The 26,553-nt window shown below is 52.3% G+C and overlaps 1 protein-coding gene across 1 annotated transcript in view; it reads right to left on the minus strand.

The window, feature by feature from the left end:
* Positions 1 to 26,553, minus strand: part of LOC137535605 (oocyte zinc finger protein XlCOF7.1-like) — an 89,814-nt gene that overhangs the window by 36,495 nt on the left and 26,766 nt on the right. Inside the window, exon 3 of the mRNA XM_068257461.1 lies at positions 23,198 to 24,277. Within this exon, the coding sequence (XP_068113562.1) occupies positions 23,198 to 24,277 (1,080 nt within the window). The remainder of the gene's footprint in view (positions 1 to 23,197; positions 24,278 to 26,553) is intronic.

Raw genomic sequence — 26,553 nt, forward strand, 5'->3', positions numbered from 1 at the left:
TTAGCCAGGTATAGGTCCCCGCAGCATAGGTTAGCCAGGTATAGGTGCCCGCAGCATAGGTTAGCCAGGTATAGGTGCCCGTAACATAGGTTAGTCAGGTATAGGTGCCCGCAGCATAGGTTAGTCAGGTATAGGTGCCCCCAGTATAGGTTAGCCAGGTATAGGTGCCCCCAGTATAGGTTAGCCAGGTATAGGTGCCCGCAGTATAGATTAGCCAGGTATAGGTGCCCGCAGCATAGGTTAGCCAGGAATAGGTGCCCGCAGCATAGGTTAGCCAGGTATAGGTGCCCGCAGCATAGGTTAGCCAGGAATAGGTGCCCGCAGCATAGGTTAGCCAGGAATAGGTGCCCGCAGCATAGGTTAGCCAGGTATAGGTGCCCGCAGCATAGGTTAGCCAGGAATAGGTGACCGCAGCATAGGTTAGCCAGGTATAGGTGCCTCAGTATAGGTTAGCCAGGTACAGTATCCCCCAGTATAGGTTAGCCAGGTATAGGTGCCCGCAGCATAGGTTAGCCAGGTATAGGTGCACCCAGTATAGGTTAGCCAGGTATAGGTGCCCCCAGTATAAGTTAGCTAGGTATAGGTGCACCCAGTAAAGGTAGCCAGGTATAGGTGCTCTCAGTATAGGTTAGCCAGGTATAGGTGCACCCAGTAAAGGTAGCCAGGTATAGGTGCACCCAGTAAAGGTTAGCCAGGTATAGGTGCCCCCAGTATAGGTTAGCCAGGTATAGGTGCCCCCAGTATAGGTTAGCCAGGTATAGGTGCCCCCAGTATAGGTTAGCCAGGTATAGGTGCCCCCAGTATAGGTTAGCCAGGTATAGGTGCACCTAGTAAAGGTAGCCAGGTATAGGTGCACCCAGTAAAGGTTAGCCAGGTATAGGTGCCCCCAGTATATGTTAGCCAGGTATAGGTGCCCCCAGTATAGGTTAGCCAGGTATAGGTGCACCCAGTATAAGTAGCCAGGTATAGGTGCCCGCAGCATAGGTTAGCCAGGTATAGGTGCCCGCAGCATAGGTTAGCCAGGTATAGGTGCACCCAGCATAGGTTAGCCAGGCATAGGTGCCCACAGCATAGGTTAGCCAGGTATAGGTGCACCCAGCATAGGTTAGCCAGGTATAGGTGCCCGCAGTATAGGTTAGCCAGGTATAGGTCTCCGCAGCATAGGTTAGCCAGGTATAGGTGCCCGCAGCATAGGTTAGCCAGGTATAGGTGCCCGCAGCATAGGTTAGTCAGGTATAGGTGCCCGCAGCATAGGTTAGTCAGGTATAGGTGCCCCCAGTATAGGTTAGCCAGGTATAGGTGCCCCCAGTATAGGTTAGCCAGGTATAGGTGCCCCCAGTATAGGTTAGCCAGGTATAGGTACCCCCAGTATAGGTTAGCCAGGTATAGGTGCCCCAGTATAGGTTAGCCAGGTATAAGTGCCCCCAGTATAGGTTAGCCAGGTATAGGTGCCCCCAGTATAGGTTAGCCAGGTATATGTGCCCCCAGTATAGGTTAGCCAGGTATAGGTGCCCCTAGTATAGGTTAGCCAGGTATAGGTGCCCCCAGTATAGGTTAGCCAGGTATAGGTACCCCCAGTATAGGTTAGCCAGGTATAGGTGCACCCAGTATAGGTTAGCCAGGTATAGGTGCACCCAGTATAAGTAGCCAGGTATAGGTGCCCGCAGCATAGGTTAGCCAGGTATAGGTGCCCGCAGCATAGATTAGCCAGGTATAGGTGCACCCAGCATAGGTTAGCCAGGCATAGGTGCTCGCAGCATAGGTTAGCCAGGTATAGGTGCACCCAGCATAGGTTAGCCAGGTATAGGTCTCCGCAGCATAGGTTAGCCAGGTATAGGTGCCCGCAGCATAGGTTAGCCAGGTATAGGTGCCCGCAGCATAGGTTAGTCAGGTATAGGTGCCCGCAGCATAGGTTAGTCAGGTATAGGTGCCCCCAGTATAGGTTAGCCAGGTATAGGTGCCCCCAGTATAGGTTAGCCAGGTATAGGTGCCCCCAGTATAGGTTAGCCAGGTATAGGTACTCCCAGTATAGGTTAGCCAGGTATAGGTGCCCCAGTATAGGTTAGCCAGGTATAGGTGCCCCCAGTATAGGTTAGCCAGGTATAGGTGCCCCCAGTATAGGTTAGCCAGGTATATGTGCCCCCAGTATAGGTTAGCCAGGTATAGGTGCCCCTAGTATAGGTTAGCCAGATACAGTAATTACTAATAATGATCTGTTGCAGTGAGCAGTTTACATGAACTCTAATGGGGCATATAATATCCTGCCTCCAAATATATATAGAATGTTATTCTATCTCCACTGCTATAAACACAACCAGTTAATATCAACTCAAATAACAATAAAGATTCGGTATAAAGTGTAATCAAAACATAAAGATACTTTATTAATATCAAAATTAGGGATTGGGGATGTGGTAATTAAAAACTATGGAAAGAAGTTTGCGGAGTCAACATATGCAATATATATGGCCGGCCATACACTCCAATAGACCACACACTACATCCACTCATGCATACCCCCATACAGCCTAATAAATCTCAGCGCTGAGTTACTTATCACAGGAGGATCCTAGAGCAAAGTCCATAAGACTACTGACGTCTCTTCAAGGTTAGTAACATACAGATGGTTAGTTGTAATCCATATGAAAGTTCATTATATGTATATATGGGACAGCTGTTGGCAAGCTTCAACAATGATCAGGAATGCATGCACAGCGTAATGATAAAATGGGTAGATCTCACCAATATCGCCAATGTCTCATAGAACCTCCGCAGCGCTGCTTCTCACTGCTGCTATACTGATGGGGAATGCATGTTCATCTTCGGGGGCCCCCCTTCCACCAGGTCGCCATATAGGTCGCCATATATATGGAGCTGTTAGCAGGGCGCAGCGTGGAGCTCGGGCTGGCTGGCGTCCCAGCTCAATGCAGATGCCGATCTTCCACGGACTTCCGTGTTGGAGCGCCCGTCCTACTGCCCGCAGAGGCTCCTGGGTAGGGTAGTTCCCTTGTAGTGGGTGGTTTGGACGGCCACACGTTGCGTTGGCTCCGCCCACCGACGCGTTTCACGCTATGGGCGTTTCTTCAGGGTGTCGTTCCTTCCTTCTGTGCATCTATTTGTATCAAGCCACGACCTCCTCCCTGGCCAACCATTGGTCAGTGTTCTCCATGACAACAGCCGTCTCCAGGATTCAGCAGGGGCAGACACAGATACAGGGACTAGTAAATAGACACGTTCCTACTGCGCTTGTCAATTAGACACTATGTATAGAGTCACTTCAGCAATTCAGACCTTTCCTCATTATCATTTCCACTATACTGAAAATATATAAAGTTCATCTCTACAGAGAGTTTCTTTATTTTGTTGTTGGAAATGTCAATCTACTTTTGGCTGCATATTTATCACATGTCACCCCTTAAGGGGACGTCACACACATAAATTTATTATTTACCTTGCCCTCAAGTCAAATACAAGGAGGCCAAAATCGTAATCAACTGTAGAGTTACTAGACTGACTATACTCATCACATGCGCACCATCATGCATACGCATTCATGCGCAAAAATGCTCTCAGGTCCAATTCTCTATTGAGGCCATGCGGATACAAGGTGTTTAGTCTATATATCCACATGGCCTCCTTACAATAAAGAACATCGTCATAGTCCCCCCTTCTACTTGAAATGTTCAATCTATGGATACCCTTCACTTTAGTTCCGGCCAGATCACTATTATGACATTCGGCATAATGTACAGCCAAAAAACTTTTTTCTTCATTATTGTCCTCAATTTATTTATGATGCGGTTGACTTGATTTTGCATTTGAATTGTTTTTCCTTTGATGGGCTATTCTACAGGCAGACCAGGGGCACGTTGATGGGGGCGGCGTGTGCACCGGCGTATGCTTGCCTTCATCTTGGCCTATGGGAACACCAGGATGTATATGGTGACCCGGGCTTCCGGGCACACGCCGCCCTGTGGCTTCGTTACATAGACGACGTGCTCCTGGTCTGGACTGGCAGTGAGGAAGAACTTAAAGAATTCATGGTAAGAATGAATCAAAATACAAAAAATATTAAACTAACTTACAATGTGAGTGATGAAACATTGAGTTTTTTGGATTTACAGTTAAAGATTGAGGGAGACAAAATATCAACCTCTACTTTTCGTAAACCAACAGCAGGCAATAGCCTGCTTCATGCATCCAGTCACCACCCCTCCCCTTTGATTAGGGGGGTGCCATATGGACAGTTTATCCGGTTGAGGCGAAACTGTTCAAGTGATTAAACTTTTCGTATAGAAGCTAGATCAATGTATGATCGCTTCAGACAAAGAGGATATCCACACCGTACGCTACGCAGGGCTCTGCGGAAGGCTTGGAATGTGGATAGAATTAGTTTATTGAAATGTCAAGATGTTACAGAAAAAGGAGGTGATGACTTTTTGCGCCTGATTAGCACCTTTGGGTCCCATTGGGAACCTTTGCGTCACATTTTGAAAAAAATTGGAGCATATTGACTGCCTTGCCTGAGATTTTAAAAATAGTTGGACCTAGACCCCTTATGACAGCTAAACGGGCACCGAATCTTCGTGATAAATTAGTCAAAAGTGAATATAAGCGAAATACAACAACATGGTTAGATAAACATATACCGAATGGGACTTACAGGTGCTCTGGGTGCAAGTTATGTCCTTTTATAGACCGTAGAGACAATAAGAACTTCTGCGATAGTTCTGGCCAGAACACGTATGAAATTAGATCGCATATAAGTTGCATAACCGAGAAAGTTATTTATATGATTGAATGTCCCTGTGGACTAAAGTATATAGGGAAAACTAAAAGAATGATGAAAGACAGAATTTTGGAGCATTTGCGCTTAATTGAGGACAATAATGAAGAAAAAAGTTTTTTGGCTGTACATTATGCCGAATGTCATAATAGTGATCTGGCCGGAACTAAAGTGAAGGGTATCCATAGATTGAACATTTCAAGTAGAAGGGGGGACTATGACGATGTTCTTTATTGTAAGGAGGCCATGTGGATATATAGACTAAACACCTTGTATCCGCATGGCCTCAATAGAGAATTGGACCTGAGAGCATTTTTGCGCATGAATGCATATGCATGATGGTGCGCATGTGATGAGTATAGTCAGTCTAGTAACTCTACAGTTGATTACGATTTTGGCTTGAGGGCAAGGTAAATAATAAATTTATGTGTGCGACGTCCCCTTAAGGGGTGACATGTGATAAATATGCAGCCAAAAGTAGATTGACATTTCCAACAACAAAATAAAGAAACTCTCTGTAGAGATGAACTTTATATATTTTCAGTATAGTGGAAATGATAATGAGGAAAGGTCTGAATTGCTGAAGTGACTCTATACATAGTGTCTAATTGACAAGCGCAGTAGGAACGTGTCTATTTACTAGTCCCTGTATCTGTGTCTGCCCCTGCTGAATCCTGGAGACGGCTGTTGTCATGGAGAACACTGACCAATGGTTGGCCAGGGAGGAGGTCGTGGCTTGATACAAATAGATGCACAGAAGGAAGGAACGACACCCTGAAGAAACGCCCATAGCGTGAAACGCGTCGGTGGGCGGAGCCAACGCAACGTGTGGCCGTCCAAACCACCCACTACAAGGGAACTACCCTACCCAGGAGCCTCTGCGGGCAGTAGGACGGGCGCTCCAACACGGAAGTCCGTGGAAGATCGGCATCTGCATTGAGCTGGGACGCCAGCCAGCCCGAGCTCCACGCTGCGCCCTGCTAACAGTTCCATATATATGGCGACCTATATGGCGACCTAGTGGAAGGGGGGCCCCCGAAGATGAACATGCATTCCCCATCAGTATAGCAGCAGTGAGAAGCAGCGCTGCGGAGGTTCTATGAGACATTGGCGATATTGGTGAGATCTACCCATTTTATCATTACGCTGTGCATGCATCCCTGATCATTGTTGAAGCTTGCCAACAGCTGTCCCATATATACATATAATGAACTTTCATATGGATTACAACTAACCATCTGTATGTTACTAACCTTGAAGAGACGTCAGTAGTCTTATGGACTTTGCTCTAGGATCCTCCTGTGATAAGTAACTCAGCGCTGAGATTTATTAGGCTGTATGGGGGTATGCATGAGTGGATGTAGTGTGTGGTCTATTGGAGTGTATGGCCGGCCATATATATTGCATATGTTGACTCCGCAAACTTCTTTCCATAGTTTTTAATTACCACATCCCCAATCCCTAATTTTGATATTAATAAAGTATCTTTATATTTTGATTACACTTTATACCGAATCTTTATTGTTATTTGAGTAGCCAGATACAGTATCCCCCAGTATAGCTTAGCCAGTTATAGGTGCACCCAGTATAGGTTAGCCAGGTATAGGTGCCCCCAGTATAGGTTAGCCAGGTATAGGTGCCCCCAGTATAGGTTAGCCAGGTATAGGTGCCCCCAGTATAGGTTAGCCAGATATAGGTGCCCCCAGTATAGGTTAGCCAGGTATAGGTGCCCCCAGTATAGGTTAGCCAGGTATAGGTGCACCCAGTATAAGTAGCCAGGTATAGGTGCCCGCAGCATAGGTTAGCCAGGTATAGGTGCCCGCAGCATAGGTTAGCCAGGTATAGGTGCCCCCAGTATAGGTTAGCCAGGTATAGGTGCCCCCAGTATAGGTTAGCCAGGTATAGGTGCCCCCAGTATAGGTTAGCCAGGTATAGGTGCCCCCAGTATAGGTTAGCCAGGTATAGGTGCACCCAGTATAAGTAGCCAGGTATAGGTGCCCGCAGCATAGGTTAGCCAGGTATAGGTGCCCGCAGCATAGGTTAGCCAGGTATAGGTGAACCCAGCATAGGTTAGCCAGGCATAGGTGCCCGCAGCATAGGTTAGCCAGGTATAGGTGCACCCAGCATAGGTTAGCCAGGTATAGGTGCCCGCAGTATAGGTTAGCCAGGTATAGGTCCCCGCAGCATAGGTTAGCCAGGTATAGGTGCCCGCAGCATAGGTTAGCCAGGTATAGGTGCCCGCAGCATAGGTTAGTCAGGTATAGGTGCCCGCAGCAAAGGTTAGCCAGGAATAGGTGCACCCAGCATAGGTTAGCCAGGTATAGGTGCCCCCAGTATAGGTTAGCCAGGTATAGGCGCCCCCAGTATAGGTTAGCCAGGTATAGGCGCCCCCAGTATAGGTTAGCCAGGTATAGGTGCACCCAGTATAAGTAGCCAGGTATAGGTGCCCGCAGCATAGGTTAGCCAGGTATAGGTGCCCCCAGCATAGGTTAGCCAGGTACAGGTGCCCGCAGCATAGGATAGCCAGGTACAGGTGCCCGCAGCATAGGTTAGCCAGGTATAGGTGCCCGCAGCATAGGTTAGCCAGGTATAGGTGCCCCCAGGATAGGTTAGCCAGGTATAGGTGCCCGCAGTATAGGTTAGCCAGGTATAGGTGCCCGCAGCATAGGTTAGCCAGGTATAGGTGCCCGCAGCATAGGTTAGCCAGGTATAGGTGCCCGCAGCATAGGTTAGCCAGGTATAGGTGCCCCCAGGATAGGTTAGCCAGGTATAGGTGCCCGCAGCATAGGTTAGCCAGGTATAGGTGCCCGCAGCATAGGTTAGCCAGGTATAGGTGCCCGCAGCATAGGTTAGCCAGGTATAGGTGCACCCAGTATAGATCAGCCAGGTATAGGTGCCCCAGTATAGGTTAACCATGTACAGTATCCCCCAGTATAGGTTAGCCAGGTATAGGTGCCCGTAGTACAGGTTAGCCAGGTATAGGTGCACCCAGTATAGAGAGCCAGTATAATTGCCCCCAGTATAGGTCAGATAGGTAGGTCACCCAGTATAGCTTAGCTAGGTAGGTGCACCCAGAATAGTTTAGATAGGTAGTTGCTCCAGTATAGCTTAGATAGGTAGGTGCCCCCAGTATTGGTTAGATAGGTAGGTGCCCCCAGTATAGCTTAGCTAGGTAGGTACCACCAGATTAGGTTAGATAGGTAGGTGCCCCCAGTATAAGCTAGCTAGGTAGGTGCCCGCAGTATAGGTTAGCTAGGTAGATGCCCCCAGTATAGGTTAGATAGGTAGGTGCCCCCAGTATAGCTTAGCTAGGTAGGTGCCCCCAGTATAGGTTAGATAGGTAGGTGCCCCCAGTATAGCTTAGCTAGGTAGGTGCCCCCAGTATAGGTTAGATAGGTAGGTGCCCCCAGTATAGCTTAGATAGGTAGGTGCTCCCAGTATAGCTTAGCTAGGTAGGTAGGTGCTCCCAGTATAGGTTAGATAGGTAGGTGCCCCCAGTATAGCTTAGCTAGGTAGGTGCCTATATATAAACTGAATATAATGATTGCAGTATGTATATATAACAATAGTCGGTGGAATCCTAAACTGAGGAGTCGGAGTCGGTGGATTTTTGTAGCGACTCCACAGCCCTGGCAGCAGCACAGTGGAGAGATGTGTGGCCACCGTAACTCCCCTCCTGGTGTCTGGACCGACCGTGGCTGCCGTAACACTGGATTCATCAACACAAGAATTTCACGGAGGATATTGTAACGATTATCAGGTGATCTGTAGTATCACCTATAATGCAGATATATACCTGATTATATGATGATGTGCAGAATCACCAATAATACAGATATATAGATACAGATGTGTTAGCTTAGCAATGCTATAATACCACTAAGAAGTAAGGAGAGATAATCACACTTTAATGCACTAAGTATAGTGCTTGGTGTAACAGTAGTACTGGCAGTGTTTGCACTACCTCACCAGAGGAGCTGGTGGGCACTACCAGTACTGTACCTCTCACCAGAGACAGGGGGTCCCTGGTGAGAGTAGAATGGTCAGACAGATCGGGTTTGGCAACAGACAGACAGATGCAGTACAAAATCTGAAGGCAGAGACAGAGAAATATAAACAGGCAAAGTCAGATGGGCTGAGGTACAGAATCACTGAGCAGAAGAGTAGTCAGAACGAGCCAGAGTCATACACAAATAATAACACAGTAATGAATAATCTTTAAGGCTATCAAACAATTCCTATCTTGTGTGAAATCCCCGGTTTCCTCCCGGATCAAAGCACACCGGAACTATCTAAGGGTCTGAGCGCTAACACCAAGTATTCGCAACAAGTTGCGAGTGAAGCCGAGAGGCTTAAGAAGCGGAGGAGACCCTCAAGGCACGCCCACCAGCCTCAGCCAATGAGGAGCGGCGAGCGTGTCCAGTGACGTCAGCTGACGCGCCTCCTCCTGGCATAAAGATCCTGACGGTGAGCTAATGTCCCCCTGATCACAGCAGAGACACGCGCCCTCGGCTTACTAGACGCCCGGGACGTGGAAAAACTAGCAGGCAGGGATCCAGCAATGATCGCGGTGGAGCAGCCGACATGCGACTACTCCCCACACCCTTCCTCGGCATACTAGACACCCGAGGTGCGGGGAGACTGGCAGGCAGAGAACCAGAAGTAGCTGCAGTGGTACTGCTATCCACCGCAGCTGACATATCACTATTGAGAGGTCCAGAGCCTGGGTGTGAGAGGTCCAGGCCCACCTGCACTCCCCTCCAGGTATCGCGCATTGGCCTTGGGGCCCCGGCCAGTGAGAGAGGTCCGGGGCCCCTGGCCATCGTGCGAACCAATCATGTGTTTTTAAACATTTTTTTCAGCTCTAGGACATGGCGGACAGGTGAGCGGTTAGGGAGGGACCCCTGTGGGAGGAATGCCTGCACGGGGCGGTCCTGCTAGCGACGCAATCTTGCGATTTGCGTCCAACTGAAGCCTCCCACCTGAATGCTAATGGCTGCTAGATGTGGTATGGCAGGTAAAGGGTGTAAGACAGTGCATCCTGATTGGCTGACGAGCACCTGCTGACGACTTAAATGTAGCTGCATGCATGTATTGCTGTGTTCTATTGCTTGTGTGTGTCGAATTTAGCATTCAGTATGGAGGCAGTGTTGGTGGGTTTTCTGGATGTGAGAGGTCCAGAGCCTGGGTGTGAGAGGTCTAGGCCCACCTGCACTCCCCTCCAGGTATCGCGCATTGGCCTTGGGGCCCCGGGCAGTGAGAGAGGTCCGGGGCCCCTGGCCATCGTGCGAACCAATCGTGTGTTTTTAAACATTTTTTTTCAGCTCTAGGACATGGCGGACAGGTGAGCGGTTAGGGAGGGACCCCTGTGGGAGGGATGCCTGCACGGGGCGGTCCTGCTAGCGACGCAATCTTGCGATTTGCGTCCAACTGAAGCCTCCCACCTGAATGCTAATGGCTGCTAGATGTGGTATGGCAGGTAAAGGGTGTAAGACAGTGCATCCTGATTGGCTGACGAGCACTTGCTGACGACTCAAATGTAGCTGCATGCATGTATTGCTGTGTTCTATTGCTTGTGTGTGTCGAATTTAGCATTCAGTATGGAGGCAGTGTTGGTGGGTTTTCTGGATGTGAGAGGTCCAGAGCCTGGGTGTGAGAGGTCCAGGCCCACCTGCACTCCCCTCCAGGTATCGCGCATTGGCCTTGGGGCCCCGGCCAGTGAGAGAGGTCCGGGGCCCCTGGCCATCGTGTGAACCAATCGTGTGTTTTTATATCACTATTCATTACAGATATTAATATATAAACTGAATATAATGTTTCAAAAAACTTTATCAAAAAACATAACATGTATGGTACTAAATTCAGCATGTATAATACACAATGATTTGTAAGTAAAATGATAATCATAACATCAACCCTAAAAATCATGTTAGGCTTAAACTATTACTAACACCCTATGGAGCCAGTCTGTGTATATACCAATAATGTATCTCCTTATTATATACAGAGTGTACACACATAATAAGCAGTGTCTGATATGACTGTAATACCTCCAGCAATCACATCTACTAACATTTCACATCTAACATAGAACTGGTCATCAGAATGTAAGCCAGCAATCACCCAATGTCTCCAAGCCTGAGATTCCCAGCCATGCAGCTATATGCAAAGCCACGCCCCTGCCACACCCCTAACCACGCCCCTGCCGCACCCCTAATTACACACCCAGCACACCCCTAATAACACATTCCCAGCCATGCAGCTATACGCAAAGCCACCCCCCTGCCACACCCCTAATCACTCATTCCCAGCCATGCAGCTATACACAAAGCCACGCCCCTAACCACACCCCCAGCACAACCCTAATTACGCATTCCCAGCCATGCAGCTATACACAAAGCCACGCCCATGCCACACCCCTAACCACACCCCCAGCACACCCCTAATCACACATTGCCAGCTGTGCAGCTATACACAAAGCCATACCAGGGAGACTTGAGCCACGCCCCTACCACACCCCCAGCACACCCCTAATCACACATTGCCAGCCGTGCAGCTATACACTAAGCCACACCCCTAACCACACCCCCAGCACACATTCCCAGCTGTGCAGCTATACACAAAGCCACGCTCCTGCCACACCCCTAATTACACCCCCCTAATCACACATTCCCAGCCGTGCAGCTATACACAAAGCCACGCCCATGCCACACCCCTAACCACACCCCCAGCACAACCCTAGTCACACATTTCCAGCCATGGAGCCATACCAGGGAAACTTCTCATCCCTGGAGGTAGCCCCGAACCTGACTCAGCGGGCGGTTTTCCTCCCCTCTCCCGGGGTCCAGATGCTGTCCTGTCCTCGGGGCCTCTGGATACCTCTGGTGAGATCGCCAATCATCAGAGGGCTCTGTATGGCTGATATTGTGATAACCCCTCCCACAGTGTGATGTCATGACCATGGTCCTGACAGTTTTATGTCTGTGAGCCTTGTTGCATTGTGGGAAAGAACAGCTGTTTCCAACTGCCAAGCAACCAGTATCTCCCTCTGTGCATATTTATATCTATAGAAAAACAACCTTTCAGCCTATCGCATTGTTAGGGGGTGTGGTTATAGGTAATGGCAGTTGCTGCTGTTTTTTTTATGTCTGCCAGCAGTAAAGATGACGGCCAGCAGGATGATTATAAATCGCACAGTATGAAGCAATTGGTGAATGTCATTCATGTCCTGATCTTCCTTCTATTTTTTCACTTCTCACTTTGCAATGTTGTGATTTATTTTCCCCCCTTTTTTGATACAGTTCCTCTAATACTCTGACCCTTATTTACTTCACTTTTTCTCTTACGTTTTCTACTAATAATTCATTTAACACCTCACTAATAAAATGTAGTTTAGCCACTCACAAGCAGGACAATACACAGAACTATCTTAGCAGCACCCTTTCACCTACGTTTTTGTGCATTTTCAGTTGCAGAATGCTGACAAGTTACTTTAAAGGGAAACTTCGCCCAAAAAAAAAAAAAAAAAAAAAATGGAGTTTCACTTACCTGGGGCATCTACCAGCCCCCTGCAGCCGTCCTGTGCCCTAGCAATCACTCTAAGCTCCTCCTGTCCCCCGCCGCCAGCCCCCTGCAGCCATCCTGTGCCCTCGCAGTCACTCACTGATCCTCCTGTCCCCCGATGCCAGCCCCCTGCAGCCGTCCTGTGCCCTAGCAATCACTCTAAGCTCCTCCTGTCCCCCGCAGCCATCCTGTGCCCTCGCAGTCACTCACTGATCCTCCTGTCCCCCGATGCCAGCCCCCTGCAGCCGTCCTGTGCCCTAGCAATCACTCACGACTCCTCCTGTCCCCTGCCACCAGCCCCCTGCAGCCGTCCTGTGCCCTCGCAGTCACTCACAGATCCTCCTGTCCCCTGCCACCAGCCCCCTGCAGCCGTCCTGACTCCTGAGCCCTAGCAATCACTCGCGACTCCTCCTGTCCCCCGCCGCCAGCCCCCTGCAGCCGTCCTGTGCCCTCGCAGTCACTCACAGATCCTCCTGTCCCCCGCCACCAGCCCCCTGCAGCCATCCTGTGCCCTCGCAATCACTCGCGGATTCTCCGGTCCCCTGCCGCCAGCTACCAGCCCCCTGCAGCCGTCCTGTGCCCTAGCATTCACTCACGGCTCCTCCTGTCCCCCGCCGCCAGCCCCCTGCAGCCATCCTGTACCCTAGCAATCACTCGCGACTCCTCCTGTCACCTGCCACCAGCCCCCTGCAGCCGTCCTGTGCCCTCGCAGTCACTCACAGATCCTCCTGCCCCCTGCCACCAGCCCCCTGCAGCCGTCCTGTGCCCTAGCAATCACTCGCGGCTCCTCCTGTCCCCTGCCGCCAGCCCCCTGCAGCCATCCTGTGCCCTCGCAATCACTCGTGGATTCTCCGGTCCCCTGCCGCCAGCTACCAGCCCCCTGCACCCATCCTGTGCCCTAGCAATCACTCACGGTTCCTCCTGTCCCCTGCCGCCAGCCCCCTGCAGCCGTCCTGTGCCCTAGCAATCACTCGCGACTCCTCCTGTCCCCTGCCACCAGCCCCCTGCAGCCGTCCTGTGCCCTCGCAGTCACTCACAGATCCTCCTTCCCCTGCCACCAGCCCCCTGCAGCCGTCCTGTGCCCTAGCAATCACTCACGGCTCCTCCTGTCCCCCGCCGCCAGCCCCCTGCAGCCGTCCTGTGCCCTCGCAGTCACTCACAGATCCTCCTGTCCCTCGCCACCAGCCCCCTGCAGCCATCCTGTGCCCTAGCATTCACTCACGGCTCCTCCTGTCCCCCGCCGCCAGCCCCCTGCAGCCATCCTGTGCCCTCGCAGTCACTCACAGATCCTCCTGTCCCCCGCCACCAGCCCCCTGCAGCCGTCCTGTGCCCTAGCATTCACTCACGGCTCCTCCTGTCCACCGCCGCCAGCCCCCTGCAGCTATCCTGTGCCCTAGCAATCACTCGTGACTGCTCCTGTCCCCTGCCACCAGCCCCCTGCAGCCGTCCTGTGCCCTAGCAATCACTCGCGGCTCCTCCTGTCCCCCGCCGCCAGCCCCCTGCAGCCATCCTGTGCCCTCGCAATCACTCGCGGATTCTCCGGTCCCCTGCCGCCAGCTACCAGCCCCCTGCAGCCATCCTGTGCCCTAGCAATCACTCACGGCTCCTCCTGTCCCCCCGCCGCCAGCCCCCTGCAGCCGTCCTGTGTCCTAGCAATCACTCGCGACTCCTCCTGTCCCCTGCCACCAGCCCCCTGCAGCCGTCCTGTGCCCTCGCAGTCACTCACAGATCCTCCTGATCCCCGCCACCAGCCCCCTGCAGCCGTCCTGTGCCCTAGCATTCACTCACGGCTCCTCCTGTCCCCCGCCGCCAGCCCCCTGCAGCCATTCTGTGCCCTAGCAATCACTCGCGACTGCTCCTGTCCCCTGCCACCAGCCCCCTGCAGCCGTCCTGTGCCCTCGCAGTCACTCACAGATCCTCCTGTCCCCTGCCACCAGCCCCCTGCAGCCGTCCTGTGCCCTAGCAATCACTCGCGGCTCCTCCTGTCCCCCACCGCCAGCCCCCTGCAGCCATCCTGTGCCCTCGCAATCACTCGCGGATTCTCCGGTCCCCTGCCGCCAGCTACCAGCCCCCTGCAGCCATCCTGTGCCCTAGCAATCACTCACGGCTCCTCCTGTCCCCCGCCGCCAGCCCCCTGCAGCCGTCCTGTGCCCTCGCAGTCACTCACAGATCCTCCTGTCCCCAGCCACCAGCCCCCTGCAGCCATCCTGTGCCCTCGCAATCACTCGCAGATTCTCCGGTCCCCTGCCGCCAGCTACCAGCCCCCTGCAGCCATCCTGTGCCCTAGCAATCACTCACGGCTCCTCCTGTCCCTCGCCGCCAGCCCCCTGCAGCCTTCCTGTGCCCTAGCAATCACTCGCGACTCCTCCTGTCCCCCGCCACCAGCCCCCTGCAGCCGTCCTGTGCCCTCGCAGTCACTCACAGATCCTCCTGTCCCCTGCCACCAGCCCCCTGCAGCCGTCCTGTGCCCTAGCAATCACTTGCGGCTCCTCCTGTCCCTCGCCGCCAGCCCCCTGCAGCCGTCCTGTGCCCTCGCAGTCACTCACAGATCCTCCTGTCCCCTGCCACCAGCCCCCTGCAGCCATCCTGTGCTCTAGCAATCACTCGCGACTCCTCCTGTCCCCCGCCGCCAGCCCCCTGCAGCCATCCTGTGCCCTCGCAGTCACTCACAGATCCTCCTGTCCCCTGCCACCAGCCCCCTGCAGCCATCCTGTGCTCTAGCAATCACTCGCGGCTCCTCCTGTCCCCCACCGCCAGCCCCCTGCAGCCGTCCTGTGCCCTCGCAGTCACTCACAGATCCTCCTGTCCCCCACCGCCAGCCCCCTGCAGCTGTCCTGTGCCCTAGCAATCACTCGCGGCTCCTCCTGTCCCCCACCGCCAGCCCCCTGCAGCCGTCCTGTGCCCTCGCAGTCACTCACAGATCCTCCTGTCCCCCACCGCCAGCCCCCTGCAGCCGTCCTGTGCACTAGCAATCACTTGCGGCTCCTCCTGTCCCCCGCCGCCAGCCCCCTGCAGCCGTCCTGTGCCCTCGCAGTCACTCACGGATCCTCCGGTCCCCTGCAGCAGTCCTGTGCCCTAGCAATCACTCGCGACTCCTCCGGTCCCCTGCCACCAGCCCCCTGCAGCCGTCCTGTGCCCTAGCAATCACTCACGGATCCTCCGGTCCCCTGCAGCAGTCCTGTGCCCTAGCAATCACTCGCGGCTCCTCCTGTCCCCCGCCGCCAGCCCCCTGCAGCCGTCCTGTGCCCTAGCAATCACTCACAGATCCTCCGGTCCCCTGCAGCCATCCTGTGCTCTAGCAATCACTCGCGACTCCTCCTGTCCCCCGCCGCCAGCCCCCTGCAGCCATCCTGTGCCCTCGCAGTCACTCACAGATCCTCCTGTCCCCCGCCGCCAGCCCCCTGCAGCTGTCCTGTGCCCTAGCAATCACTCGCGGCTCCTCCTGTCCCCCGCCACCAGCCCCCTGCAGCCGTCCTGTGCCCTCGCAATCACTCGCGGATTCTCCGGTCCCCTGCCGCCAGCTACCAGCCCCCTGCAGCCATCCTGTGCCCTAGCAATCACTCACGGCTCCTCCTGTCCCTCACCGCCAGCCCCCTGCAGCCTTCCTGTGCCCTAGCAATCACTCGCGACTCCTCCTGTCCCCTGCCACCAGCCCCCTGCAGCCGTCCTGTGCCCTCGCAGTCACTCACAGATCCTCCTGTCCCCTGCCACCAGCCCCCTGCAGCCATCCTGTGCTCTAGCAATCACTCGCGGCTCCTCCTGTCCCCCACCGCCAGCCCCCTGCAGCCGTCCTGTGCCCTCGCAGTCACTCACAGATCCTCCTGTCCCCCACCGCCAGCCCCCTGCAGCTGTCCTGTGCCCTAGCAATCACTCGCGGCTCCTCCTGTCCCCCACCGCCAGCCCCCTGCAGCCGTCCTGTGCCCTCGCAGTCACTCACAGATCCTCCTGTCCCCCACCGCCAGCCCCCTGCAGCCGTCCTGTGCCCTAGCAATCACTCGCGGCTCCTCCTGTCCCCCGCCGCCAGCCCCCTGCAGCCGTCCTGTGCCCTCGCAGTCACTCACAGATCCTCCGGTCCCCTGCAGCAGTCCTGTGCCCTAGCAATCACTCGCGACTCCTCCGGTCCCCCGCCACCAGCCCCCTGCAGCCGTCCTATGCCCTCGCAGTCACTCACAGATCCTCCTGTCCCCTGCCACCAGCCCCCTGCAGCCGTCCTGTGCCCTCGCAGTCACTCACAGATCCTCCTGTCCCCCGCCGCCAGCCCCCTGCAGCCGTCCTGTGCCCTCGCAATCACTCACAGATCCTCCTGTCCCCCGATGCCAGCCCCCTGCAGCCGTCCTGTGCCCTAGCAATCACTCACGGATCCTCCGGTCCCCTGCAGCCGTCCTGTGCCCTAGCAATCACTCGCGACTCCTCCGGTCCCCCGCCGCCATCCCCCTGCAGCTGTCCTTTGCCCTCACAATCAGTCGCGGCTCCTCCTGCCTCCCGCCGCCAGCTAGTTTCATCTTTGCCGACTTGGCACTACACAACTCAAAATGAATTCCATGACTAACAAAACCAAAATAGCACACTGCTGATTAATAAAAAGTTCATGATTTATTAAGGACGTATCCCAAAACAGATTAAAAAACGATCGCACTACCAGTAAACGCTGGGTACATAATCATCAGTAATAATTAGTATAGTTACAAAGTATAAGCCAGTGGGAGATAGTGAAAATAAATGTGGCAGTCAAAATCAATTGCCCTGTGTTACAAAGCCAATCTCCAACAGTACATAACCTAGAACCTAATTCAAAGCAATAGGAAGCACAGCGGCAATATGAACTATAAAAAAGACCAAAAAGGGACTGCTGATCGCTACACTCACTCTGTGAACCCGCAGCGCGACCGGTAGTGGCGAGAACTCACATGTATCGCACCTCCGCGGTGCTTCTTCGGAGATAAAAACAATCGGAAAATCGGGAACCTTAAAGAGACACTGAAGCGAAAAAAAAATGATATTATGATTTGTATGTGTAGTACAGCTAAGAAATAAAACATTAAGATCAGATACATCAGTCTAATTGTTTCCAGTACAGGAAGAGTTGAGAAACTCCAGTTGTTATCTCTATGCAAACAAGCCATTAAGCTCTCCGACTAAGTTAGTCGTGGAGAGGGCTGTTATCTGACTTTTATTATCTCAACTGTTCCTGGACTATTTACTTTTTCTCTGCTAGAGGAGAGGTCATTACTTCACAGACTGCTCTGAAAGACTTATTTTGAATGCTGAGTGTTGTGTAATCTGCACATATTATAGGATAATGCAATGTTAGAAAAAACACTATATACCTGAAAATAAAAGTATGAGAATATTTTCTTTGCTGCTAATCTTCTAGTAATTATTCATAGTACACAACCAATTCATTATATCATATTTTTTTTTCACTTCAGTGTCTCTTTAAATACCGCCAATGACCGCCGTACGGAAGGAGCTAGGAAGCATGGCCACAACCTCCTCGGCGCCGCTCCATCATGCATACGAAATGACGCATGTCCTGAGCGGCGTCACCTGGAAACAATACATGATAGTAACAAGCAGTCCCATTGGCCAGATTCATTTAATAAACACTGCCGTGTGCAAAGTAATTAATTATATACAAAAATACAGATAATCAATAATGAAGGACCTGCAGCAAATCTAAAAATATCAAAATTACACAAATGAATAATAAATGGCGGCAGGGGACAGGAGGATCCGCGAGTGACTGCGAGGGCATAGGACGGCTGCAGGGGGGCTGGTGGCAGGGGACAGGAGGATCCGCGAGTGATTGCTAGGGCACAGGACGCCTGCAGGGGGCTGGCGGTGGGGGACAGGAGGATCCGCGAGTGATTGCTAGAGCACAGAACGGCTGCAGGGGGCTGGCGGCGGGAACAGGAGGATCCGCGAGTGACTTCGAGGGCACAGGACGGCTGCAGGGGGCTGGCGGCGGGGACCGGAGGATCCGCGAGTGATTGCTAGGGCACAGGATGGCTGCAGGGGGCTGGCAGCGGGGGACAGGAGGATCCGTGAGTGACTTCGAGGGCACAGGATGGCTGCAGGGGGCTGGCGGCAGGGGACAGGAGGATCCGCGAATGACTGCGAGGGCACAGGACGGCTGCAGGGGGCTGGCGGTGGGGGACAGGAGAATCAGTGAGTGATTGCTAGGGCATAGGACGGCTGCAGGGGGCTGGCGGCGGGGGACAGGAGGATCTGCGAGTGATTGCTAGGGCACAGGACGGCTGCAGGGGGTGGCGGCAGGGGAAAGGAGGTGTGGGGGGGCCTGGGACCCTTATTACTCATTTGCTATACCTAGTATATCGAACATATATTCCTTTGCTTGCTGATACTTATAATCATATAATAAGATAGACAGGAACATATACTCATATAAACATAGTGTTAGGAATTGCTTTGTTCTGTAACCCGCAAGGCATATCATAAGGCTTTGCAGTGCTTGGCGACTGTTTAGACGCCATGTTGTTCAGAGGCGTCCATATTGGTTATATTAGTTATATTAGTTTCATATAACATAGATTTTATAAGGACATATACTATACGGTCACTTTAAGTCTTAATATTAAAGGTAATTTTGCAAAAGCTCTTTTCTGTAACACAAACCACAATGTCTCTTCTTGCCTCTATCTGAGGGTAACACACCCAACAATAAAACCTCTGCCACCCCATGCATCCTGTCAATAGTTCCGAGAATACATTAAGCAATTTTGCAGAAATAGGACAGTACATTCATAGCATCCTCCATTTTGTATTTTCATATATTAAAACACATATATAAGAAACTATGATATCTGCTGTATTAGTTGAAACTATTAATTGAGGTAATTGGCACTGAGGCTTAGCAGAAGGTGCTTCATAGGCCTAAGGACACTTAGTCTAAATTAATCATATATAATTTGTATCTCCATATGGTAGTATGTAGTATGATACAGAATAGGAGAATTAGCCATGATATTAAATGTCACTAGCAGATATCTCCCTTTGAAGCCTAAACCACAAGCTTACATCCGTTGTCACACCTATGATACATTTCCCCTAAATGGCCCACCAAATGTTCTGGGCGCACAGCCAAACAGCTCCACACCTGTTGACTGGTTCTAAAACTTCCTGTAACAAAGGGTTAGATATTCTTTTTTATATAAATTTAAAATGTTTCTGTATAAGAGATATACTGTAACTTGTGCGCATGTTCCAAATTTGCGGTTTAAGAAAATTTTATATATACTGCTGCATTTCCTATTAAACCTCATTCTGGCTATTGATACCTGACGGCTCATTGTCTGTGTATTACTTCATATAGTCAGAATCACTTGGCATGCCATGCGCTGACCAAATTGTCTGACTAATCAAATTTAAAGTTATTTTATAATTGTTTTATAACTGTATAAGATAAGTTAAGCCTACAGGAGGATCCGCGAGTGACTGCGAGGGCACAGGATGGCTGCAGGAGGCTGGCGGTGGGGGACAGGAGGGTCAGTGAGTGATTGCTAGGGCATAGGACGGCTGCAAGGGGCTGGCGGCGGGGAACCAGAGGAGTCACGAGTGATTGCGAGGGCATAGGACAGCTGCAGGGGGCTGGCAGCAGGGGACAGGAGGATCCGCGAGTGACTGCGAGGACACAGAACGGCTGCAGGGGGCTGGCGGCGGGGGACCGGAGGATCCGCGAGTGATTGCTCGGGCACAGGGTGGCTGTAGGGGGCTGGCGGCGGGGGACCGGAGGATCCGCGAGTGATTGCTAGGGCACAGGACGGCTGCAGGGGGCTGGCAGTGGGGGACAGGAGGATCCGTAAGTGAGTTGGAGGGCACAGGACGGCTGCAGGGGGCTGGCGGCGGGGTCAGGAGGATCCGTGAGTGACTGCAAGGGCACAGGATGGCTGCAGGGGGCTGGCAGCGAGGGACAGGAGGATCCGTGAGTGATTGCTAGGGCACAGGATGGTTGCAGGGGGCTGGGGGCGGGGGACAGGAGGATCCGCGAGTGACTGCGAGGGCCCAGAGTGGCTGCAGGGGGCTGGCGGCGGGGACCGGAGGATCCGCGAGTGATTGCTAGGGCACAGAACGGCTGCAGGGGGCTGGCAGCGGGGGACAGGAGGATCCGTGAGTGACTTCGAGGGCACAGGATGGCTGCAGGGGGCTGACGGCGGGGGACAGGAGGATCTGTGAGTGATTGCTAGGGCACAGGATGGCTGCAGGGAGCTGGCGGCGGGGGACAGGAGGATCCGCGAGTGACTGCGAGGACACAGGACGGCTGCAGGGGGCTGGCGGCGGGTGACCGGAGGATCCGCGAATGATTGCTCGGGCACAGGGTGGCTGTAGGGGGCTGGCGGCGGGGACCGGAGGATCCGCGAGTGATTGCTAGGGCACAGGACGCCTGCAGGGGGCTGGCAGTGGGGGACAGGAGGATCCGTGCGTGAGTTCGAGGGCACAGGACGGCTGCAGGGGGCTGGCGTCGGGGTCAGGAGGATCCGTGAGTGACTGCAAGGGCACAGGATGGCTGCAGGGGGCTGGCAGCGAGGGACAGGAGGATCCGCGAGTGATTGCTAGGGCACAGGATGGTTGCAGGGGGCTGGCGGTGGGGGACAGGAGGATCCGCGAGTGACTGCGAGGGCACAGAGTGGCTGCAGGGGGCTGGCGGCGGGGACCGGAGGATCCGCGAGTGATTGCTAGGGCACAGAACGGCTGCAGGGGGCTGGCAGCGGGGGACAGGAGGATCCGTGAGTGACTTCGAGGGCACAGGATGGGAGCAGGGGGCTGGCGGCAGGGGACAGGAGGATCCGCGAGTGACTGCAAGGGCACAGGATGGTTGCAGGGGGCTGGCAGCGTGGGACAGGAGGATCCGCGAGTGATTGCTAGGTCACAGGATGGCTGCAGGGGGCTAGCGGCAGGGGACAGGACGATCCGCGAGTGACAGCAAGGGCACAGGATGGCTGCAGGGGGCTGGCAGCGGGGGACAGGAGGATCCATGAGTGATTGCTAGGGCACAGGATGGCTGCAGGGGGCTGGCGGCGGGGGACAGGAGGATCCGCGAGTGATTGCTAGGGCACAGGATGGCTGCAGGGGGCTGGCGGCGGGGGACAGGAGGATCCGCAAGTGATTGCTAGGGCACAGGACGGCTGCAGGGGACCGGAGGACCCGCGAGTGACTGCAAGGGCACAGGACGGCTGCAGGGGGCTGGTTGCGGGGAACTGGGGGATCAGTGAGTTACTGCGAGGGCACAGGACGGCTGCAGGGGACCGGAGGATCCGCGAGTGACTGTGAGGGCACAGAACGGCTGCAGGGGGCTGGCAGCGGGGGACAGGAGGATCAGTGAGTGACTACGAGGGCACAGGACGGCTGCAGGGGGCTGGTCGCGGGGGACTGGAGGATCAGTGAGTGACTGCGAGGGCACAGGACGGCTGCAGGGGGCTGGTGGCGGGGGACCGAAGGATCCGAGAGTGACTGCGAGGGCACAGGACGGCTGCAGGGGGCTGGCAGCGGGGGACAGGAGGATCAGTGAGTGACTGCGAGGGCACAGGACGGCTGCAGGGGGCTGGTCGCGGGGGACTGGAGGATCAGTGAGTGACTGCGAGGGCACAGGACGGCTGCAGGGGACCGGAGGATCTGCGAGTGACTGCGAGGGCACAGGACGGCTGCAGGGGGCTGGCAGCGGGGGACAGGAGGATCAGTGAGTGACTGTGAGGGCACATGACAGCTGCAGGGGGCTGGCGGCAGGGGACCGGAGGAGCCCTGAGTGACTGCGAGGGCACAGGATAGCGGCAGGGGGCTGGCGGCGGGGGACCAGAGGATCCTGAGTGATTGCGAGGGCACAGGACAGCTGCAGAGGGCTGGCGGCGGGGGACTGGAGGATCTGTGAGTGATTGCGAGGGCACAGGACGGCTGCAGGGGGCTGGCGGCGGGGGACCGGAGGATCCTGAGTGATTGCGAGGGCACAGGACAGCTGCAGGGGGCTGGCAGCGGGGGACTGGAGGATCTGTGAGTGATTGTGAGGGCACAGGACGGCTGCAGGGAGCTGGTAGATGCCTGGGTGAGTAAAACTATTTTTTTTTTATGGTTAGGGTTACTTTTAAAGAGAAGATGAAAATGATCTCCAGGAGAAACCGGGATCTGAATAAAGCGGTTTATGTCATCATGTCACCTCAGGTCAGGGAGTTTAATGCTTTACAAACCGATGCACTGAGCAGAATGAGAGAGTCCTCGGGATTCTGGGTAAATTTGCTGCCATGTACATCTAGCAAGAGATAATAGGAACACTGATGGCCAAAACATTTCCCACACTCAGTGCAGCAATAGAGCTTCTCCCAGTGATGAGAGAGGGATAAGCAGAACTGAACAAGCCTTTTATTGGCTGCTGCACTCCCCTCTTCATCCTCCCTACTGCCTGCTATGCTGGGGAGATGGAGAGCAGTATGTTGTGGCCACTTCAGGTTCACTGGAGGCAAAGCTATCACTGAGCCTTACTTACCACCAGTGTGAGATTTCATATGTCTCACAAGGTCTGATTTATGTGCAAAGCATTTCCCACACTCAGCACATGAATATGGCTCCTCACCAGTGTGAGATTTCTCATGTCTAACAAGCTGTAATTTATGTACAAAACATTTCCCACACTCAGTGCAGTAACAGAGCTTCTCCCAGTGATGAGAGAGGGATAAGTGGAACTGAACAAGCCTGTTATTGGCTGCTGCACTCCCCTCCTCCCTACTGCCTGCTATGCTGGGGAGATGGAGAGCTGTGTGCTGTGGCCACTTCAGGTTCACTGGAGGCAAAGCTATCACTGACCCTTACCACCAGTGTGAGATCTCTTGTGCTTGACAAGATTTGATTTATGTGAAAAACATTTCCCACACTCAGCACATGAATATGGCTTCTCTCCAGTGTGAGATCTCTGATGAATGACAAGCTGTGATTTACTTCCAAAACATTTCCCACACTCAGCACAAGAAAATGGCATCTCACCAGTGTGAGATCTCTCATGACTAACAAGGTCTGATTTATATTTATAACATTTCCCACACTCAGCACATGAATAGGGTTTTTCACCAGTGTGAGATCTTTCATGTCTGGCAAGGATTCTTTTCTCTCCAAAACATTTCCCACACTCAGCACATGAATAGGGCTTCTCACCAGTGTGAGATCTCTGATGTATGACAAGTTCTGATTTCCGTGCACAACATTTCCCACACTCAGCACATGAATATGGCTTCTCACCAGTGTGAGATCTCTCATGACTGACAAGCTGTGATTTACGTGCAAAACATTTTCCACACTCAGCACATGAATAGGGCTTCACACCAGTGTGAGATCTCTCATGACTGACAAGCTCTGATTTCTGTGCAAAACATTTCCCACACTCAGCACAAGAATAAGGCTTCTCACCAGTGTGAGTTCTCTCATGAACAACAAGCATTGATTTCCGTCCAAAGCATTTTCCACACTCAGCACATGAATAGGGCTTCTCACCAGTGTGAGATCTCTCATGACTACGTACCTCTGATTTACGTACAAAACATTTCCCACACACAGCACATGGATAGGGCTTCTCACCTGTGTGAGATCTCTCATGTCTGACAAGATTTGATTTCCGCACAAAACATTTCCCACACTCAGCACACGAATAGGATTTCCCAGTAGTGTGAGTTTTCTCATGATTGACAAGCTGCGATTTCCATACAAAACATTTCCCACACGTGGAACAGGAATAAGACCCTCCAGCAGAGTGAGAGTTGTGCTGGGTATGAGGTACCTCAGGGTTAGACAGGTGAGGGGAGTCTGGGGGAATATTTGGGGTCACCAGGATATCTGCAGGAGACTCTTGTCCAGTGACATCATCATCCGCTGTACAGTCTGTGGATACAGAGAGACGAGTCTCTGAGAGGTTCCTGATGCCGGGACTCCGTGCTGCAAATAGAGAAACATCATCACTTCCTGTTAGAGAATTCTGAGGGGAGGAGCAATTATCATTAGGGAGGGTCAGTGAGCTGCTGAGAATTCCAAGTTGGTGCAAAGTTTATGCAGATAGGAAATGGACCAACTGCAGCAGCTGCATAACTTTGCATATAATTAACATACAATTTGCACCAACTCAGAGTTCTCTGCATGTCACTGACCCTCCCTGCAGCTAAAGCATTGGCCATACATGGAAAGCAGTAAATTGTAGAGCTTGATGAGACAATGGCAGCAATGTGTGACTTCTGTGACAACAGACCTCTATGTACTTATAGCAAGAGATCTGTGTTATGTTTGTAGAGCAATGTGGTGTCACTTACACATTCTTATTACCATTGTATTCTCGTGTCACTCATATGCCCCTTGTAATGTCCCTTTATCTCTCTCTTGTCCCCAATTGTGCAAATAAACATATTGTGACATTACACAACACTAAATTATAGGAGCTGCGAGGTGGAGGAATTATCCATTTATGTCAGAGATCCCAAACCACTAATATTTCTGTAGCTGGATATACATACATACGTATATACTGTAAATACTCACATATAAGCCATCCCACGTATAAGCTGAGGTACCCCTTTTTCCCTTAAAAACCAGGAAAAAGTGATTGACTCACAGATAAGCCCCCTCTCCAGTAGCCAGATGTACCTACAGTACAAGTCAGCCTCCCTCGCCATAGCCAGATGTGCCCCAAGAATGATATAGCAGTCTCTCAAGATGCCACTAGATGGCGTCATAGATATGAGACACAGTAATTGCCGCACAGGAAGAATCCCCGATCACTTCACCACTGACACGTTCCTTGCACAAGCCAGGGGACACAGATAGTCTTGAGCAGCACACTCTGCATACCATGCTGCAAGGGATGTGGGGCACAGGCAAAGAAGGGAGCGCTGTGTGTGCCAGCAACAAAACCTGCTTCACCATCCATTCTGCTCCCCGGACTCGCATAGAAGCCGAGGGGGTCACTTTTCAGCACAGTTTTTTTGTGATTAAAAATTAGGCTTATACGTGAGTATATAAAGGTACTCCTATACATAAGTCACTCCTACTGTGACCAATCTGTGTACAGTAATGTACAGTGACCATTATCAGCTTATTACAGGCCAGTAACACTAAGTCACCCCCACTGTGACCAATCTGAGTACAGTAATGTACAGTGACCATTATCAGCTTATTACAGGCCAGTAACACTAAGTCACCCCTACTGTGACCAATCTGTGTACAGTAATGTACAGTGACCATTATCAGCTTATTACAGGCAAGTAACACTAAGTCACCCCTACTGTGACCAATCTGTGTACAGTAATGTACAGTGACCATTATCAGCTTATTACAGGCCAGTAACTCTATGTCACCCCTACTGTGGCCAATCTGTGTACAGTAATGTACAGTGACCATTATCAGCTTATTACAGGCCGGTAACACTAAGTCACCCCTACTGTGACCAATCTGTGTACAGTAATGTACAGTGACCATTATCAGCTTATTACAGGCCTGTAACACTATGTCACCCCTACTGTGACCAATCTGTGTACAGTAATGTACAGTGACCATTATCAGCTTATTACAGGCCTGTAACACTAAGTCACTCATACTGTGACCAATCTGTGTACAGTAATGCACAGTGACCATTATCAGCTTATTACAGGCCAGTAACACTAGCTCACCCCCTACTGTGACCAATCTGTGTACAGTAATGTACAGTGACCATTATCAGCTTATTACAGGCCGGTAACATTAAGTCACCCCTACTGTTACCAATCTGTGTACAGTAATGTACAGTGACCATTATCAGCTTATTACAGACCAGTAACATTAAGTCACCCCTACTGTGACCAATCTGTGTACAGTAACGTACAGTGACCATTATCAGCTTATTACAGGCCGGTAACACTAAGTCACTCCTACTGTTACCAATCTGTGTACAGTAATGTACAGTGACCATTATCAGCTTATTACAGACCAGTAACATTAAGTCACCCCTACTGTGACCAATCTGTGTACAGTAATGTACAGTGACCATTATCAGCTTATTACAGACCAGTAACACTAAGTCACCCCCTACTGTGACCAATCTGTGTACAGTAATGTACGGTGACCATTATCAGCTTATTACAGACCAGTAACATTAAGTCACCCCTACTGTGACCAATCTGTGTACAGTAATGTACAGTGACCATTATCAGCTTATTACAGGCCAGTAACACTAAGTCACTCCTACT

Source organism: Hyperolius riggenbachi, chromosome 10, assembly GCF_040937935.1.
Source record: "Hyperolius riggenbachi isolate aHypRig1 chromosome 10, aHypRig1.pri, whole genome shotgun sequence".
NCBI classification, from domain to species: Eukaryota; Metazoa; Chordata; class Amphibia; order Anura; family Hyperoliidae; genus Hyperolius; species Hyperolius riggenbachi.